Here is a 15,763-nt window from a genome sequence, read left to right as displayed (position 1 = left end):
TTTTATGGCTTTTCCATCAACTATTTATATCCCAGACAAAGACTAGAGCATATGTTTCATGGCTTTAAAGCAATGATACAAAAATATTTCACACAAATATATCATTATGAATATAAATATAAACGTAAATATATGCATTGAATGGTTATTTTTAAATATTGCCAGTTAGTCCTATAACCCATCAGGTCATGCAGACATTAAATCATCAAGACGCCAGGTATGAATCATGTTATAGGACAGACAATATTTAAAACTAAGCATGCTTAACAAAGCAGGGCAGTATTTCCTTTAAAAAAGTAAAAAAACAATGTCAGATTTACTGCACATAGTGTTCTAAATAGCTACGAAGTTGCACAAAACTTTGTGGTGCAGTTTTATAGGAGTTATACTTACAAACAGTTCAAAGCTGTATTCTAAATATGATCAAAATTTAACTTCAAAAGTTAACCTGCTAAGGGACATTTCATTTAACTTAATATCATTTTTTTTAGACAGCCTGGATGCCTACATATTATTTTTTCTATATACATATATACAAAAATATTACATATAATATTTGTCAATCAACTGAACTCTTAGCTCAAATTTTAGCAGATAATATCAGGGTTGTCTCTAAGACCCGGGCGGCGGGGAATTCCCCCGCCTATAATGCCTTAATTAGTAATTACCTGGCTATTACTGCATTTCAAACAATATAGCTATAAGCAAGACACCCTACTACTTTTTTATTCCATCCTTCTTATTCAATTTTTAGAGACAACCCTGTAATAAATATATGTATATATTGCTTTGTATATATGAAGAGATTGAGAGAGAGAGAGAGAGAGAGAGAGAGAGAGAGAGAGAGAGCAGCTTTGATTACTTTCTGCTTGTCAAAATGGTCAGGGATGTTGGGAAACTGGCAATCTATCATTACCAGCTGATTACAACATCTATTGAAAAGCATAGTATTTATGGTGAAGCCTGCAAAGACAACTAACGGGTTTGTAATATGTTCCATTTGTTTCACTTAATGCAAAATAAATCGATTTAATTCATATTAATCAAAAAACGATATCCCGAACCCACCCGCGTTTCGTTAACCTCTGGACGAGTTCATTCTTGATAAATGGGGGGTGAAGGTTGGAACAACACTTTCATATCCTTTTAGCGATACAACACCATAACAAGAATATAAAGAAGTTAACTCATACAATACTGTTTGAAAATCCACGTTCAACCTTCATAGAAAAGCATCAAGATCGCATACGTTGTCATATAAAACAACGGGAGGGGGGGGGGGTGTATGTAAACCATCAATGGTCAAGAAACATTATCGTTGATAAACACTTTATGATCATTAAACAGACACCGAAGACTTACAGCTTGTGAATATCAACACTTGGCCGACGATATTTCTGTTATATCATCAATTTTTATCACGACTGACCGTTGTAAAATTGTTTGGCGTTTCAGACTTCAATCTGTCTCAGAGTTTGAATCTTTATCTCCGCTAGATGGCGCCTGAATACTACATTAGATCGCTAGATAACTCGCACACATGATCACTCGAACCCCTCGCAATATTACACAATGCCATAATTTATAAAAAATATTTTATCATTAATATTATATAAACTTAATGACAAAAATATGCTAGGACCTGCTGGATATTCGCAAGACCAGTCTTACCATTTAACGTTAGTCTCGGAAAATTTGCCGGTTAAGTGTTGTCCAATATAACAAATTGAATGTTAAAAAAAAATAATTGAATGGGCTATAAACAAATAATTTTAGAATGAAAACGTAGCCGTTTGGATAAAAAAAAAATTATCATTGAAGGGGCGATGATATACAACAGCTCCAATTTACGCATTGCATATTACAAACACGTGTCACGCATTCTTGGATTGCATGCCGCGGATTAAGATGGGGTCGGTCAGTGGTCCGAAACCCCTCTTGGAAAATTCCAATTTAAACGCATGTAGTATTAAAGGCCTCAGACCCCCCCCCCCCCCTCTGGAAAAGGAAATTGTCAATCTGGGTGAGTCTGCTGTCCGACAGACATGCACTTTCCAAGGCCCTCTCTCTGAAAAAAATTCTTGATTCGCGTATGAAATGGGTACAGAGCAATTAACAATTTTTATTTCTTTCAGTTTATATGATATGTATTTATCATAGCATTTACCGTAAGTAAGAATATCATACATAAACGTGCAGTTTAAGAGATGCATTTGAATGTATCATATATACCGAGCTGATGTAAAAGCCCATGTGCACTCAAATAATGTTAAATAGAAATACTGTTATCAATTTTTTAATGCTTCATTATACCATAAAATATCATTTTATTATTATTTACTGAAATCAGAGCATGAGTACATGTTTCCAGGTAAAGGTGATTTTAAATATTACTTTTCTTAATAGAAATTACATGAATTTCGTCTCAGAATGATTTTTTTGTATTAATTTGAGTTGTTTCATACAACTACATAGAATTTTATCTACAGCATTGATTGATGAAACGCATGCGTATATTACAATTTTGGCCTAAAGTGAAATAGAATGGAAGAGTTCACTGCGGCTTTGGGGAATACAGGTTAAAAAGCTATCTTGGTTAGGGTATGGGTATTACATAACGGTTGGTCGCTACTGTTGAAGCACAGGGAACATCGTAGGCCAAATGACTCAACATGGTTACATAATAATTGTTTACGAAAAGTTCAGCGAGGATCCTTGCAGAAAATGATTGCATCTTTTGATTCATCGCTAATTAATAGAAAGCCTTACCTAAACAATTTTAAAGTAATTAACTAATTAAAACACTAAAAGTTGTGTAAAAAGCAAAACAAAATTTCTTTTTGAATTTGAAATTCAAAATATCTTATATATTAAAATTTGACATTCAAGATTCCCATATAACTCAGTTTGAAAGGACAAACTTTACATACGTATGTACACGGGAGAGGATCGATGGCCACTAAAAGGACACAGGTTTAAAAATTCGAAGTATCGCGCGCACACACACAAACTACACACAGAAAAGCCACAGACCGGCTATACGCAGCTTATGTAAACAAATGACTATAGATGCGACAAAATGTCAAGAAAAAAGACAATATTACGAGTAAAGGTGGAAAAATAGTTTTATTACGTGTTTGTTTGAACAAAATCAAAATTCTTGCTTCATCAAAGCTAGCTAGACGATATTTTATATAATTAATCGATCTTTACATTCTGTGCCATTGAATTTCGAGAACGTCAAAACTCAAGTTATATATTGTTCAACCTATCAGATCTATTTGTCTCTTTCAATAAAGAACTTGAACTTATGTTTGCACGATGAATCTATTCACATTGAAGCGTACGGATCTTATGTGTAGATAATAATTTATGTTTCCACTCTCGCATGATCCCGAGTTGGATGGGTAAATGCGTGCAGTTTAATGACAATTTTTAGTGCTTATGTACAAATAAAAAAACAAAACTCATATACATGTATACGCATCTATTTAAAAATGATTCATTGATTAGTTTGTTTTCATTTTTGATATAAATCTCATGTTGCCGTTTTCAAGCGAATTGTTGTCTTAGAATACCCCCCCCCCCCATCCCACACACACACAGAGAAAAATCAAGCGGAAAAGGAAACAAAGACAAGTTTTAAATTCTAGTATTTGATATTTAAAACAAACATATCATCTTGTGTTGTGAAATAGATTATTTGTTGTAATTTGATATTAGTAACATTCATGAAAAGCTCTTGTTTATATCCCGAATTTATATCAATTATATGATGCAAAAAAGCATAAGTTTACATGTTAAGTTTAATTTTTAAGGCTAAAAATGAAAAAATTCTGTATTTGTGGCTAAATAAACCCATGTACGCAAGACGCAACACTTGTGTATTAGGTAAGCACTGACCGCTAGCTAGTCCAGCCGCGACCGATCTTCCCGAGAGATATGTTACGTAATTGTACACACAGCTCAGAACCCAGGGATATTTGAAATGCTCGCAAGATAATGACTAAAATGTGTTACATAGAAGTATATCATTTTTTCTTTTATCCATAATGTTTTTCGCTAGATAAGAAAAGAATATACATATTTTCTCTTTTTCGTTTTTAAAGGACTGTCAATAATACATATAAAAACTAAATAAAAGTAGCTCATTGTTTTAACATGAAAGGTGTAAGACATGCATGGATACTTTAAAAAAAACCTTTTGTTGTGGTTTAAAGCATCCCGTATATGCTGGTACACTTTCAGTTGTTAATTAATAACATTTATAAGTACAAAGACTATACGTTTACTTGCCAAATGAAAACAGCGTCATGTTAACAAGTCAACCTTTTTACATTCACATTACGCAATAATCGAACAAAATAATAATGTAACGACATTAATAAGATAATAATGAAAAACTTTTGCAGTGAAAGTTATGTCGAAATATTAACCGTTTTTTAGTTAAAAAGCGAAGAATTTTAAGGGCGCTATCCACCTACTTTAAGGGGCCAGCCCTTTTTTAATGATGTCAAATGAAAGTTCTTGACATTTTGTACATTTTTTGTTCTATAGCTGTTAAGAAAATATTTCAAACTAAAAAGTTACGAATCAAAAACAACACCAAAAATCAGCATTTTTAAAACATAAAATTTCAACAACTTTTTGGATACTTTACATGAGGAAAATCGTAAAAACAAAAGTCGGAGGACAACGTTCAAAGTTTCTATTTTCAAGATTTATGACTTTGAAACACATGCTATGGACGGTTTCTGAGCCTATGCGTGCACAAGAATGCCTATATTTTCTTTAAAAAGGGGAATAACTCGGTACCGGAAGTGTTGATTTCAACGATTTTCCGTAGATATTGAGAAATAGTAATCACCAATAAGCCCTGAAAATTTGAACTTTATAGGACAACAAATAAGCAAGATATTCGAGTTTTAAAAAACGTCTAGAAGAAAAAAAAGAATAAAAAGAATTATCAACAGAATCAGTATAAGGTCTTCCGTTGAAAACGGAAGACCTTAAAAACATGGTTGCAGCTGGAGGTACAGTAATTAATGCATGTAATGTGTATGGTGTTTTATTTTGACGTCGAAATAGTTTGCTAAATTTCATTTTTTTAAAAGACGAATTTAAAACATTAAGAATTATCAATTAAATGTTTGTGGATTTTTATAACTCAAATTAGCGATGATTCTGTAAAAAGGTGGCACTCTTTGATCTTTTGAAGACTTTTTTGAAGAGTTTTTGCAGTGTTAATTCTATCTAAGACAACTGAGTTTTTCAGGCGATTGTTTATAACTTTATTATGATGTAAAGCTAGTATAAATAATGACAACACTTATGAAAGCATGGAGGCCATTTATTTGACAAAAACTAAAGTTTGAAAAGTTTTTATCAAATTTATCAAAAAGGAGTAACTGACTTTGCCGAGAAGCATGCAATGGTTTTTCAGATAGAATAAGTACGAGTTTGGACCCTATTTTGTTCTAAACTAGATAATCGGTGCAAGCGGTTTAAATTTGCCATAAGATATATTTTAATAATATTATCCAGTTTTGCATTTAGTTACACTAGAGAAGAGTTCTGTGATCAGTAAGAGAAACTTTTTTTCGCAAGAAAGAAATTACACATTAAACTTAGAAAGAGGCTGTAGTTAATGTTTTGAATTAACTTTGTTTTTCAAACATGACCCCTGCAAGAATTAATATAGAACATAGTTCTTGCTCAGAATATCAAAGATTTAGGAAGCAAGCTTGTATAAACAATAAAATGATTTTAGTAATCGATGTTCAACACGGTGTTTGAATTAAATTTTTAATATACAATGATCTATTTCAAAATGTTTTTTGCATGTAGCGATATAAAAAATTAAGATATAGGAGGATGTTTAGGTCCAAATTTTAACACGGTTGATTATAATCTCTTGTTAAATATCCTGCATTTTTATTTTCTTTCTTACCTTTAATCTCTAAGGAACAAATATAAATAGTGCTCTCCTGGACGGAAGCAACTTCCTTAACAAGGCGGAGAACTTCAGAGAAAGAGCGCAGGTCATATTTTTTCTAACAGACGGGCAGCCTTCTTCAGGGGAGACAAATCTAAATAAAATTCTAGAAAATGTTCGAATTGCAAACTCGAATGCTTTTCCCATATACAGCTTAGCGTTTGGTCAAGGGGCGGACTACAATTTCATCAAAAAAGTTGCCATACAAAACAACGGTCTGAGTCGCAAGATCTATGAGGATTCAGATGCAACACTCCAGATTAAAGGATTCTACGACGAAGTTTCTGCGGCTGTGTTAAAAGACGTTTCATTCAAATATTTAAACAATGCATCAAGCGTACAAAACCTGACAAAGATTTCTTTTCCTTCATATCTATTGGGATCAGAAATAGTTGTTGCTGGAAAAATCGAGAACAATGATGTTAAGGTGCTTGATTTGTCAGTAGAAGGTTTGGGATCTCAAGGTACAGTAGAACTTTCTCTTTCTGCGGATCTGGATGATAATTCGTTTCCTGAGCTTACCAAACCGGGTGACTATGTAAAAATCACAGAGAAAATATGGGCGTACTTGACCATCAAGCAGCTTCTCGAAAAATCAGTCGGTGAAACAGATCCAACTGTTAAAGAGGACATAAAGAAACAGGCGTTGGAGCTCTCTCTAAAGGTTACGATTTCTGTTTATTTTTCATTGGTAAAAAGGACAGCCGAAAACCATTCATTATTGATGTGATAGAGAGAGAAATTTTGAATCTAATATTTTCCTGGTATTGAAATTGGTTCCTCTCGCTTCTGTTTGCTTTTTTACTTCACCCATGCACCTTTTCTCCAATGCATTCGCTCCTTTGTCATTATGTTTCTACTTTTTTGACTTAATACGAGACAGGGCGAATACTGGAAGGTCAAAGATTTGATTATGGTCAAATATATATATTTTAGTCAAGTATGTTTGGAAACAATCTATTTTATCATGTTTTTTAAACAAACAAAATTTTAATGAAAATTTTGTTGTCGTTTTAGTACAAGTTTGTAACACCGCTGACATCGATGGTTGTCGTCAAACCCGAGAAGAAAGAAACTTCTAGTGTTGAAGAAGAAGACGACGGTCTGTGAAATCTTGTTAGAGAGTTTGAAATTGTTTGTTTTCACGGTTACGTGTAGTTCTTGTAGCTGAATTCCCTAAAAATATAGTCGAATGTTTCGTTCAATGTTTCCTTTGTTTCTTATACTTACATGTACCCGTAAATACCAACAATCTCAACCTCTCTTAAATACACAATTTTTCTCTTAAACTTGATTTTTTTTCATGGGATGGCGACAAAACCAATATCATTGATAATGCCCGCCTTTACCTTGTTAATGTTAATATAAGGGATATACACTGTAACAATACTTCAGATTTTTCGTTCTTCTTTTGTTTTTGATTTTTATTCACAAACAGTACTAATCTATATGTACCTACAGAAAGAAATCAATTGTGGTATAAATCAGAAGATATGAGAAAGTTTAACATTTACTGAAGTTGCAGTTCAACAATTTCGGGGTTTTTTGTATTTGTTGCTACCTAGTATTATAAATATTAATACAAGATAAGCTGTTTATTTGAATAGCAGTGGCAGACAGTAAACCCCCTCCACAAGGAGGGAGCTTACCATTATCATACAACCGTGGTCCTCCAGGAACTTCATACGGGGGAGGGGGTAAGTACACGTATTACACAACATCCTGACCGTTATCAAATACTAGTACTCAAAAACCATGTTCGTTTGAAGTTAAGCCTGAATCAATTATTAAATTAACAGAAACTTAATATACTGTAAACACTACTTTTAAAAATCGAAAAGTTTTGAAATTAAATAAAAACCTTAAGAGCAAAATAAGGCTCGATGGTCAGCAATTTAATTATCAGATCTACAAAACACTCTCATATTTGATTTGATTACCTATGAAATATTATAAAAAGAAAAAAAATCCTTAACTTTTAATTTTTAAATTTGGGTATTTTACCTAATGTCTATATTGAGTTCTTCTTTCAAAGAGAATGATTAATACAGTCTTAAAATTATCACACCCATCGAGCCCTCTTAAAAAAGAAGATGGGGGAATAAGATGGCGCAAATGCCCATTCGGTTTAGTAGTGAAATACAATTTTGAATTTTTTTCCCCAATTTAAATCTTTTCAAATATATTATAATAAAACTTTGCAGAAGCAAAATTTCTAACTATAGTCAGTTTTTGATATATTTAACAAAAAATAAGACAAAAAATATTGTCGGTAATTTTGGTTGTATCGAACCCGTAACATAAAAACCCTAGATATATAAGGTTAGCTTATGCAAGGTGCTCTAACCACTGAGCCATTTCAGACACAACAATGTGTGCTTTTTAAATATTATGTGTGACTAAGGCCACGAACTACCGGACTTGTATTATTTTTTCAAAACGTTCAATTGTTGGGATACAAAATGATATTTTTAAGGTCATCTCTCCACGTTTTTATTGATTGAAATCGGTTTGTTTTCCAATAGACCTTCATTAAACAATGAGAAAAATATGGAGCACAGACCCACTCTATAAAAGAAAATGCCCTGAAGTTCTAAAAAATGACAGTATTTGCAAGGTTTGCTACGTACACGCCTGTTTGAGTCAACATATTCCAAGTATTGAACATACCTATAGGTTAAAAATCAATGATTCGTTAAGGAAGGAGTCTTTTTATTATCAAACATACGTCTTATAATAAGAAATGCATGAAATTTTGACACAGTCAAACGGATCATATTACTTAATGATTATATCAGTTTAATTAAATTTGACCTTTTTGTTTTCGGATAAAGGTCAGGTCAAGGTCACTACCTTTTTCCTCAACGTAAAGAGTGATAAAAATAAGTGTAGCTCTTTATAGTTCTGTAGAGATTTGTTTAAGATTTGAAGATTCAAATCTTCAATGAAATCATAGACCATGAGAGTGTCTATCAGCTTATACTACTAAATTGGAATAAATATTTATACTAAAATTGATATTGCTTAGCCCGCATTTCCTCTAATTTTCTTAAATATTGAAGAAATTTTGATTATTTTTTTATGCTTCCAATAATAAAATATTTCTAATTTTTATGTATTATGAAGACTTTATATAAAGATATAAATTGACAGAAAAGCTAATATATTGACCGTTTCATAAAAGAGAAAAACTGATTTTAGTGATTTTTTCACAAAAATCAATGCATAGAATGGGCGCTTTAAAAAGCTTATAAAAATATTATTTGATAGGCAAATCATATTTTAAAAACATATTCTGAAACCCAAGTATCATATTATTAGTTCACATTAGTAAAAAAAAATCCAACATTATTGTTATTGTTTTTAAAATGCTAAAACAGACTCATTATATATATATAATCTGCAGCAATTCTGAATTGCGCAACATGTGATATTTTCCTACGCCAAAAATATAGTCCTTGTTCCATTCTAAACATTGATTACATTTTTCTATGCCAAGTTGTATGATAGTAAAAAAGAAAGAAAAATATACTATTTTAATTTCCTTTCATCTTGATTTAATGAACAATTAATCAAATTTACGTTTGACAAGTCGAAAACCAGAAAAGACTCCTTCCTTAAATATATATTGTTTTCACTGATTTAAAAAAAAAAACCCATCAGATTTATTAATACTTTAATTTTTCAGTAGCCTGTCCGACCGCGTATGGGCATTTTACACGCCTTATCCACCCATCTTCTTTGAATTCCCTTTTTCCATGGTTTTTATCTTCATTTAAAAGGAGCATGGTCACGATTTTGATCATAATTATTTTTCCGATTTTAAATGTGCACACTGCTTTGGTAAAGTATTTTCGATGTGCAACCAAAATTTGAGTGTCATTAGTTGAGTTATAAGTGAGTTACAGAACTTCCAATTCTTCGCTATGTAAACAAGGATTTTGTTTATATTTTGAATGTTGAAGTAAAAATCCCAGTTTTAGAATTAAATTGAATGTGTTAAACGTTAATAACTGTTAATTTATGCTTAAAAAAAAAAAGACTAATTAGCTTAAAAAAAATGTTTTCTACTGGTATATTGAAACTATGTAAACAAAAACAGGACACGAGCCTTGTTTACATGACAAAAAATTGTGAGCCCTGTATCTTGCTTAAAACTCGATCTACGAATGACTCTCAAATTTCATTTGATCAATGGAAATGGACCTTTAAGCATTTTAAATAATAAAAACAGAAAAATTATTTGACCAAAATTGTGACCATGCCCATTTAAAATTAAGATTGGATTTTTCTACTTTCTGACTTTTGTTGTAGCTGGTGGCGATCCTCACTTCATGATAAGAATCCGTGGGATGGAGTATCCGCTGTGTTTCGATCTACATGCCAACCCAGGGGATGTGCTGCGTATACTTGCCGATCAGGAATCAGGTACACACACTAACTTAAAATCATTTCATTTTCAACTATCAATCTTTTTATCTCGTCATATATTATATATACCTGCATGCACTTACCTGCCGTCGTCGCCCTGTGTCAATTACAAGACTTGGTACCGATTGCGTTTATAGCTTAGTAAATGCAATTTCTCACATCAAATGTTTATTTTAATAATATTATGAAATATAGTTTAGAGCCCTTTTCAGAAAACATTGCACTATATTAAATGCAGTTGTTTTGGTGGTATATTTACCTCGGTGCATTTTAGATCAGATCATAAAGTCATGCAGCGAAAAAGAAACCAAGATGAATGTTTCAATTTTAATCATCTTTGATAATAAGTATAGCACTGAACAATGAATTAATGATATATAGTTATTATCAGACTTAACTGTATTTCAATTTCTTAACTTTGAGAGACACGGTTTATTTTGCTTAAACTTATCAACCTCGATCAATAATAAACTTATTGTTTGTGTTATGTAACATTTATTCTTTGTACAAGCCTAGTTTAAAAAAGTGTAGTATTGTCAAAATGTAATAATCGGATAAAATTGAACTTTTTTTCATTTGTGTTTTATTGTTGCTGCAGGCATATTCATAAACGCAGGGATTGTTCCGTCATTTAAGTTTGACACTCATCATCGTATGAAAACATTTATGGGAGAAATCGTTATTTTGTTCAAATCTCACGTGATGAAAGTGACACCGACCAAAATTGTGTATGACGGTGCGGAATTATTCTGGGGTGATGAGAATCCTTACTTTTTGAATGACGTCACAGTTGAGGTTGTAACCATAAAAAGATGCAGAGTACTTCGAATCGACTTCGGTAATGATGTACAGATCGCCATTAAAAGGACGATTGCTTACGGTAACATGGCGGTCGATTACTTGAATGTGTACATTGAAAACGAGGCCGGACTATCGGAAAATTCGAGTGGAATGCTTGGTAAGTTTCACGATTTCTTGATATAGAAATCGAGTGTATTTTTCTGTATGAATGTGCACTGTGCCAGTTATTCATGAAAACATGATATTGTCATTAAGTGATTGTTAATTAAGTAGCCAACTAAAAATAATGAAAGTTTAGAAATACATGTACGTTTAATAATAGGTTTTTTAAAGGTTATTTTCATTTTCCACAAGCAAAATTGTAAGACTTGTATATTTCAATAGGAAGCTTAGTGCAAAAACTTAAATTACCTGAATTGAAAACAAAATTTGATCTGTTTCGAAAATGGTTAATTCAAGTCAATGGACAATCACTCTACCGGAAAAAAAATTATAGAATTACTAGTTAGAGATTTTTGGACATACTGGAGTGCAAAGTTAGAGATTTTTGGACATGTTGGAGTGCAATCTATCATTATATATACATGTAGTATATGGGGATCCTTACACAAATTTCGGCGATAAAAATTCGTACTATTTCTAAATGTTACTGTTTACTAGTATGGTGTTTAAAGAGAGATTAAGAGTTTAAAAATAACTACAGTGTTTATATGAGCAACTTATAACCTAAATATGTGTTTGTTATCATCTTGTAACAATTGAATAAGAACATGCTTAATGTGCGGCTATATAAACTTTCCAAGTCCTTGTAAATAAAAATCACGAATTCCTAGAGAAGCAAAAAACATGCCAATATTTAAATAAGTGGATTTTTTTTACCAGGTCAGTTTTTACATCGACATGTTACCGTCCACCAAAGGGGGACAAACAGGAAAAATCAGATCGTCGGAGATATTCTCATCGAAGAGGCCGGGATGCCAACCAAGCACGTTCGTTCTTATCTCAAAGAAAAGCCAGATGAAGTCACAGGGAATCTGGAACTGTGCTGGAATGCTCACAATGGCATAACCAAAACTGCCAAAAGTGTCCAACACTTTTTCGTGGATGACATCATGGAAATGTAGAGACATGTATTAAAATGCCGATTCTTTTGTGAACCTAACTGTTCTCTCTGTTTCTGTTCCTAATATTTCAATATTAAGAACATGTATCATCCTCGTTTTGAACTACATGTATTTGTACATGCCGAGATAGAAAGTGAAAGACTGAACAATGCCAGTCTCTATTTGTGCTTCATACAGTTCATGTATATATCACATTAAAGTGATTGAATTTGAAATGTATATTTAAGGAGGCTGGGGGGTCGAAATATAATGTAATATAAAACCATCAGATTTATTTGAAAATTTTATATGCGATTTCTGAAGCTATCAACTACTATTTGATAAAGAAAAATTTCATATATTTTGATATAAATTTTATCATTTTCTATTATTTTTATATGGAGCTCTTCTTTTAAAGGAGATCAATATTGTCAAAAATGGCAGCCACCCCCCAGCCCCCTTAATCATAAATACACGTTCTTAGATCAAGTGACCTACCAGAGAGAGAGAGAGAGAGAGAGAGAGAGAGAGAGAGAGAGAGAGAGAGAGATTCATTCTTTGCTTGCTATCCTTTGTATAATACATTTGCTCTTAAACTTACAGGACTTAGGTACATGTGCATTGTTTATACAATACTCGTATAAATCAATTATGAAATCATAGCCCAGATAAATTCTTAGTCAATAAAAAACAAGACGTTTGTCTTAAGATATTGTAATGGGAATTTATTGTAGTAATAAAACAGTAACAACGGGTAAACCCGTGCTAAACCTACTCTATAACCCCGAGTTACGGATCATTTCACACACGGGTCAAAGGTAGGTCACGACCTTGTCCTTCAAAGCAGAGTATAACGAAGTAGAATCACTCAACACCAAAGTGTTCATACGAAGCAGCTCCTCGAAATGAGAGAAACAAAACTTCACGATGGACTTTTCACTTTCATTCGGTCACACACAAGGATCAAATAGTCCGCATTCAAAACAAAACGCGGATTAATACATCCGCGGTAAATGGTTTTTTTCAATTTTGTACAGAAATGATGATTTTGAAAAAAAAAATGAGTTGCACAAAGTAATGTGTGTTTAAGGTATTACTAAAGTATCCGACAAAGTTGATCTTACTAAGTGGGGAAAAAATTACATATATATTAATGGAAACAATGAAGAAATTCGTTTGAGAAAAAAAAAACATACCATGAATGACATTTACAATTCAAATAATCCGCGCTGTAAACATGCGGCGGAAGAATACATTTTGTGAGACATCTATATCATTTTTTTGGTTAAACAGATCTAAAAGCACTCGATGCGATCGATCACATAGTTCTAAAAAACTTCATGCTTTGTAAGAGATTATATATTTTCATTTGACTTGCGAGTTGAAACCAAAAAAAAAAATACCTTTATACATAAGTGCCGCTTTTCGCCCTTAATGATTATCTAAGCTGTACGAATTTAGAATCGTCGCTTCAAATTGTAAATAATATAGAAATAGGCTAGCTTGGTGTATATGCTTAATTTTGTAAAAAAAAAAAAAAAAAAAAAAAGAGGATTTGGATGGATGAGACACTAAATGAAGTAAAAGATTAAAAACCTGAAAATATGGGTTAACTATATAGGGTAAACAATTCTTAATATTTTCGCCCTTTTTTTTATTTTTGCCCAATTCAGCCTAATTGACAGTGTGGGAAATTTTAAACGGGGCATTTAAAAAAAGGGCTATTCTCTACAGCCACAACTGCGCAAGAGCTACATGTAATTTAAAAGGAGACGAAATCTTTTATAACCGTGATTGGGCAAACATAAAGGGTCGAAAAAAGCCCTGTCTGCGGGAATAAGTCAACATTCAGTTTTCGCATATGGTAAATAAATACATCCCATTCTTACGAACATTTCAAAATGAATTCTCTTTTGGTACTAAAGGTGGATATCAAAGTGTGATATCGCATTTGAGGTCTATATACAAATGAATAACGATATACGTCAATGAGTGGTTTTTTAAATGGTTCGTAGAGTGTAGAATGTTATTCTTTTTTTTTTTACTAACAAAGTGATATCGTGAAATTCAAGGCTATTCTTGTTTCATTTTCTTTTAACTTAGAACTTTCGCTAGGCAAAGTTTACGAGATAATGAACACCACAATTAATACACTGAGCAATGATGTAACATGATTGTATAATTAAGTGTTGATTTTTGCCTTTAAATATACTTACGAAAAAAGATTTTCTTCACCAAACAATTTTATTCTTATGTAAATTAATCAAAACGTCTGTATATCCTGATGTATGTAACTTGTTCTGAAAAAGATTTTTTTTCCTTATTCTTTGGTTTATTTTCCTTTCCTACAATCCTCTAAGTCTACTATGCATAGTAGGATAGACATAATTTTTTTTTGAAATGCTGAAATGATTCAGGGGTTATCGCACTTTGCATGAATACGGATGTGTTGCAAAAAATGATGTGAGATCTGATGCAAATACAAAATTGCAAATTCTACACACCTACATACTTAACACTATACGTGAGCAATATTTTCTATAGACATAATTTAAAAAAAAATCAACCATTCATCGCTCTGGAAAGTATCACGTGATAAGTTTGTCATATCCCATGTATTTTCTCCGCGGGAAAAGAGAATCACGTGGTAAACTGGTGAAAGAAATCACACTATAAATAACATTCCGCAATATCTGTGGTCAGTGCAGTATCCATTGAAAAATGAATAAAATGGAATTATTTGGGCAGATTTCGTAGCAAATACTTCACGCCTCTTCGTGTTTGATTTTTTTTATCCGTTTTACTTATTTTTCGTCATCGCATAAAGATTTTGATTGAAGCTCCTTCATTGACACCTTCACTGTTCATTCTTTAACACTGAGGTATAGTTATCCAATAATTTTCCGTCATAAATCATCATGATCATCAATGCCGATTCGGTGCAAATGTTTTGCGATGTCCAATTGTCTAGAGTTGCATTTTAAATATATCATAGTAGCATTGTGAGACGTGAAGATTTTAGCTAACACACGATTAATTATCACAATGAGGATATTTTAACCACATCTCCTGGGTTTTGTGAAGTGTACGGTGTCTGAGTAGAAGAAGTCTGTGGATACGGCGGCGGTGACTGATCAGTTTGCGCCAGGAGTGATTCGGTCTCTGGAGTTGTGCTCGGCGTTGGTGGTGTAACAATGGCTGTAGTAACAGTCAGATTATTGGATTTACTGTTTGGAGTTGTCGCCCCGCCCCCGCCGCCGCCGCCGCCGCCGCTGACGGCGTTCAGATTCGATCTGGAGGATCGGTTGATGGTTGGAAGTCGAATTTGAATATCGTTCAGGTCATCTTGATCAGAATCAGTGTTTCTTCGCTGCAAGGAAAATGAAAAAATAAATCCTTAATAACTTTTTTTAAAAATTCATATCATATATTT

At 32.6% G+C, this 15,763-nt stretch overlaps 2 protein-coding genes across 6 annotated transcripts in view; one reads left to right on the top strand and one right to left on the bottom strand.

Moving 5' to 3' along the window:
• The window catches only part of LOC128158557 (inter-alpha-trypsin inhibitor heavy chain H3-like), a 63,364-nt gene extending 50,316 nt beyond the window's left edge, over nucleotides 1-13,048 (top strand). For 3 of the 4 annotated variants that reach the window (XM_052821435.1, XM_052821436.1, XM_052821432.1), the window contains exons 7-13: nucleotides 5,014-5,033; nucleotides 5,965-6,659; nucleotides 7,013-7,097; nucleotides 7,603-7,692; nucleotides 10,310-10,423; nucleotides 11,025-11,384; nucleotides 12,110-13,048. In XM_052821435.1, the coding sequence (XP_052677395.1) occupies nucleotides 5,014-5,033; nucleotides 5,965-6,659; nucleotides 7,013-7,097; nucleotides 7,603-7,692; nucleotides 10,310-10,423; nucleotides 11,025-11,384; nucleotides 12,110-12,351 (1,606 nt within the window). In that variant the 3' untranslated portion in view covers nucleotides 12,352-13,048. The remainder of the gene's footprint in view (nucleotides 1-5,013; nucleotides 5,034-5,964; nucleotides 6,660-7,012; nucleotides 7,098-7,602; nucleotides 7,693-10,309; nucleotides 10,424-11,024; nucleotides 11,385-12,109) is intronic. The other variant, XM_052821433.1, reaches the window with a different exon arrangement.
• An 812-nt stretch (nucleotides 13,049-13,860) lies between these two features.
• The window catches only part of LOC128158559 (potassium voltage-gated channel protein Shal-like), a 42,101-nt gene continuing 40,198 nt past the window's right edge, over nucleotides 13,861-15,763 (bottom strand). For both annotated transcript variants that reach the window (XM_052821438.1, XM_052821439.1), the window contains one exon: nucleotides 13,861-15,700. In XM_052821438.1, the coding sequence (XP_052677398.1) occupies nucleotides 15,371-15,700 (330 nt within the window). In that variant the 3' untranslated portion in view covers nucleotides 13,861-15,370. The remainder of the gene's footprint in view (nucleotides 15,701-15,763) is intronic.

Source organism: Crassostrea angulata, chromosome 8 (genome assembly GCF_025612915.1).
Source record: "Crassostrea angulata isolate pt1a10 chromosome 8, ASM2561291v2, whole genome shotgun sequence".
NCBI classification, from domain to species: Eukaryota; Metazoa; Mollusca; class Bivalvia; order Ostreida; family Ostreidae; genus Magallana; species Magallana angulata.
The sequence above is the reverse complement of the archived record's forward strand: the minus strand, read 5'-3'. Positions and strand labels throughout refer to the sequence as shown.